Source organism: Antrostomus carolinensis, unplaced genomic scaffold (assembly GCF_000700745.2).
Source record: "Antrostomus carolinensis isolate BGI_N321 unplaced genomic scaffold, ASM70074v2 scaffold4705, whole genome shotgun sequence".
In the NCBI taxonomy this organism is placed as follows: domain Eukaryota; kingdom Metazoa; phylum Chordata; class Aves; order Caprimulgiformes; family Caprimulgidae; genus Antrostomus; species Antrostomus carolinensis.
This window is the reverse complement of record NW_010316961.1, coordinates 78,986-83,691: the sequence shown is the minus strand read 5'-3', so window position 1 is coordinate 83,691 and position 4,706 is coordinate 78,986. Positions and strand designations below refer to the sequence as shown.

The 4,706-nt window shown below is 56.2% G+C and overlaps 1 protein-coding gene across 1 annotated transcript in view; it reads left to right on the top strand.

Annotated features, from left to right (window-relative positions):
- NGEF (neuronal guanine nucleotide exchange factor) overlaps nt 1-4,078 on the top strand; it is a 20,179-nt gene extending 16,101 nt beyond the window's left edge. Inside the window, exons 9-11 of the mRNA XM_010168401.2 lie at nt 2,397-2,476; nt 2,933-3,037; nt 3,676-4,078. Coding sequence (XP_010166703.1) covers nt 2,397-2,476; nt 2,933-3,037; nt 3,676-3,848 — 358 coding nt within the window. The 3' untranslated portion in view covers nt 3,849-4,078. The remainder of the gene's footprint in view (nt 1-2,396; nt 2,477-2,932; nt 3,038-3,675) is intronic.
- The last annotated feature ends 628 nt before the right edge of the window (nt 4,079-4,706 follow it).

Genomic DNA, 4,706 nt, shown 5'->3' with positions numbered 1-4,706 from the left:
ACTAGTGAACTAGGCAGGTTTCTCTCCGGTACAGTGTATTTGTAGCATCCAGCGTGGAGGATGAACAGGCACCTTGCATTCTGGGACACAGAGGTCAGAAATCAGCCCCAGCACGTGTGGAGCCCAACTGATTTATAGGCAACAGCTTACTCAGAAAGTAAAAGCAAGCAGGATGTACACTGTGCATACTCCAGCAGCTCAGAGGGCTCAGTCACAAAGATCAAGGCCCTGCCTGACCAGCCCTGTGAAACACAGTGGCTCTTGCTTATAGGCAAAGGTAGGAGAAGAGGCCACTTCCTCAGCGCCTTCCACAGCCGATGCTGATCTTGCACAGCCCTTCTGCTGCTCGGGGCCTCCTTATCTCCCTGGATACAGGTTTTATTGGCTCACTGATTTTTTCACTTTAGGCTACAGTTTGCTCAGATGGGGCAAATGATTCAGCTGCACTAAGACAGGTCTGTCTGTTTTGGAGCTCAGGGCACAGCTTTCTCATTGACGCAAGCCTTACCAGGCCTGCATTTTCTAGGCACGGCATCTGTGCTATTATAGGTGTCTGTGTACCACCATCTAGAGGTGATGTGCACCCTCAGCTTGATGTTACCTTGATGTCAGTAGGCCAGTGTCCGACATCCATATTCCTTATCAAAGACCAGCCCTAGCTGGGACCACATCCTGCTGCAGCCCCAGGGCTGGACTCTGAACCCCTCAGCACAGTGCAGCATTGGGATCAGGGAAACAAACCCCCAGCACAGCGAGCAACCACGCCTTCTTCCCAGACACATGACTGCAGCTTTACTGTACTGAAAATAGAGATGTCAGTCGCGCTATGCAGGGCAAACGTGCATTTGACATCTGTGAGACTGAGCCATATGGAGAACGATAAACCAGGCCAGGGTTTGCCTCGGCTCAGGGGAGGCAACTGCAGTTCTGTGCTTCTGCATCCTGTCCCATCTTCTAGATGTCCACAGTGAGTACGCGATCCAGCACACAATTTGCCAACAGGTCTTGCGCACTGAAATGTGATGTAGCAACTGCTGAAGGCTGCTGTTCCAGAGCTGCAGGGGTGATCAGGGCAGTACCGGGCGCAGACCAGAAAACTGAAGAATTAAAAGTGATAAGTGGCTGCCAGACAAACTGGTGCATCTGTTCCACAGCTCTTGCAGCATTGCAAGAGCTCTCAGCCCACACAGCAATGATGACCTGCTTGGAGGCAGCTTGCAGCTTGTGCCCTGGATGGGCTCTGCCAGGAGCTTGCAGTATGATTTGACACAGCTGGTTGCAGGGGCAGGACTGGAATGTAGGTCAGCCCCTCACAGGCTGAGAGGAGCTGTGTACCAGGCTGCAAGGTGAGCCTGCAGATAGGGGCACAACCACAGCAAGACCCTTGGTTGGATCTCTGTGTGCTAACCCCTCAGGGCACAGATCCCTCATCTGGCACATCTTCATGGCATGAGGGGCTGCGCTTGACCTGCAGCAGTCAGTGGGTTCACTGGTCCTTGGCATCAGGCTTCAGCCCTAAAGCACAAAGTGTTCCCAGCCCCACAGATCAGCCTGCCAGCATTTGTCCTTCACATCTCCCTTTTAGGCCTCTCTCCTCCCAGAAGACATTCTAGTGGCTTTAGATGTGTGTCAAGTTCAGGATTTAGAACTTTATACCTTCTCAGATGGAAGTTCGGTCTCCCTCGGGGCTGGGAGCACAGCTGCTCCTCCAGGCAGGAGCTGGAGCCTGTGAAGACGAACTGCCCTGTTTCCAAGCAGGGCTGAGGGAAACCTCGGGGGAGCACCAGGCCTGGGGCTTCTCCAGCACCTGTGACATCTTCACTCTCCTGCATAACAGCGTGCTGGGTCTGGCAATATGTTCACACGGGTCTCTCATCTGCTGCCAAGCAAACAGTGCCCTTGGTATGCCGCAGTGTTCTTCTGCAAGTGAATTCATCAGCTCTGCCCTTTAAATGTTCCTGCACAGCAGCTGCAGGAATAAATGGTTCCTCTAACTGCTTTTCTCCAGGAAAATCTGCTCCTATTGACGCAGCCCAGCCAGGAGCTGCCTTTGCTGGTTAGAGCTCAGAGGATGGCAGGCCCTCACCCTGCTGCTGGCTCTCTGGAGCTGTGCTGCTCCCCGAAAGGAGGTCCTGCTGCTGGTGGAGACAGCCTGCCTGGTGGCCCTGGAGCAAGCCAGGCCTGCACAGCAGGGCCCAGGGCACTGTGGCACATATGGCATCCCAGCCAGTGCGTGCAAGAGCAAGGCTCAGCATCACCCGTGAGTCCAGGACCCCAGGGATGACAGGAAAGGGCTGTGAGAGGAGGAATTAGGAGGCCAGGGCTGGTTAGGCAGGAGAGCTGGGGTCTCTACGACTGTCTGTTGTTCACAGCCTTGGTTTGTCTCCCCTATCCAGGAGCGAAATGAAGCGCTGGATGATTTCGCTGGCCCCAAACCGGAGAACCAAGTTCGTTTCATTTACATCCAGACTTGTTGGTAAGAGATGCAGCACAGAAGCCAGGAGCTCTTCACCCCTACCCAGCACACCTTATTCTGCCCTGATCTCAATCCATCCCCATGCCTGGGGCATCTGCCAAAGCTGGACCCTCTTCCCTGGGCTCTCCTTGCATTTCCACTGTCAGTACCCACCTGTCTCTGGGCCTGGCTGTAACCTTCCTCCCCTCCAACCTGGGCTGTGCTGCACCAGCACTCTCCCTCCCACCTGAGCTGCTTATGGGTGGCACTGTGGTGGTGACATGTCCCCAGCTCCCTTCCCCCCAGAGATGCTTCCCTGATCCCTGTGGCTGGGGCACCCCTCAGCCTCTGCAGGGTTTCTTACCAGATTAGAGGGACCATTCGCGGAGCTCACGGTGTTACACCCACCCGAGCTGTGCTGTCCTGCAACGGGCTCCATCCCAGTCCATCCCTCACTCTCACCCTGTTCCCCGGCAGACTGCCCACAGATCCAGTGTGTCCACCCATACGTGGCCCAGCAGCCGGATGAGCTGTCCTTAGAACTGGCTGACGTCCTCAACATCCTGGACAAGACAGACGATGGTACAGGGGGTGGGAGGGGGCTGGGCTGGGAGTTGCCGTGTAAGGGTGGGCAGCACTTCAGGCAGGTGGCTGTTGAGCAGACAGGAGGGGGTCCCTCAGCCAGGGAGAAACCTGGGGATATCGGCACCACAGTTGAGGGAGCTACTGCCTCCTCCTGGAGCTCAGCAAATCCAGGCTGCTCTGAGCTGTGGCAGTACTGGCACAGACACCCTGGCACCAGCAGTGGGCCATGGCAGGGCTGGCACAGCCACCCTGGATGTAACCCGTAGCTGTTCTTACTTTGATGAAGCTTTGCAGCCACCTGGTCCTGGTCTCTGGGGGACGCTTGTAGCTAGTGAACTTGGTCACATTTGGTCTCTCCTGGGGACTGCTTCTGTAGTGGCAGGGGCAGCAGAGGGCCCTCACTGGCAGCAGTGCCTGCTTTCTGCTGGCATCCCTTGAGCCAGTTGTCCAAACACAGTGCTGCTCAGGGCAGTGGGTCTCCTTGGCTGGATTTACAAACTGGGTCTGCTCCAGCACAGGCCTCTGAGCAGCTCCCAGAAAATTCCAGATCCATAGGCTCTTCCCAGCACAACTGTCCTAGCACAGGAGCAAGGGTCGGTCCTTTCCCATTTATCCCTGTCTCTGTCTCTGCTCAGGCTGGATATTTGGGGAGCGTCTTCACGACCAGGAGAGGGGCTGGTTCCCCAGTTCTATGGGGGAGGAGATCCTGAACCCCAAAATCCGAGCCCAGAACTTGAAGGAGTGTTTCCGGGTGCACAAGTCAGATGACAGTCAGCGGAGGAAACTGGGCAGCAGAAACCGCCAATGACTGCTGGTGTCCCCGAGTGTCTGGATCGCCTCTGGGAGAGGAGCAGAGGACAGAGGCTGCCAGCTGGGAGGATGTGGCAGTGGTGCTGTGGGCCACAGTGCAGGACCTGGTGTGCCAGACCAGGCACACGCATCCCTGAACAAACAGACTGTAGTTCCTGGGCTCCCCAGCAGAATTCCTGCAGCACTGATGCTTCCCTGGAGATCAGTGCTTCAAACTGGCTAAAATAAAGGGGGTTATTTTAGGTGTTCTGTAAAGCCCCAAGGAGTACGAGCCACATGGACACAGCCCGAAGGCCAGCGGGTGCCAGCCAGCTGACCCCTGTTCCTGCACTTGTGCCTGCTGGGGCTGGGTCAGGCCGCATGGGAAAGGCACGTGGCCACAAACATATCTAAGCAATTAAAGTTGCCCAGTTTGAGCACTTAGAGCTCATCACCACCTTCCGAGTTTGGGGCTCTCCTAAAGCTTTTTCAGTTTCTACCCTTATAAGACCTGGAAGAGCTATCTTGCTGCCTCTCACGCAGCCCATTGGCACCAGGCTGGGAGGAGCCCCAGGAACTCTCAAATCCTGCTGTAAAGCCACTGGACCCATTCCCATGGTCAGACCCTCAATCTGCTTTCAGTCAGATGCTCTGAAATGCTCTGTACCCAGCCCTGCTCCACCAGCAGCCCAACATGCCAGTCCTGACCCCCATCTCTGCCCGCCCAACAGCTTCAAAGCACGTCTGGGCCCTGTGCTGCAGCTCACCCCTTCCACAGCCAGCATCCCTCTGCAGAGCCGCTGCAGAAGCCTGGCCCCGCGGCCTTCCCCCGCTGATCCAGCACTCGCCATCTCCACTACCCGCTGCTGCCATGGCA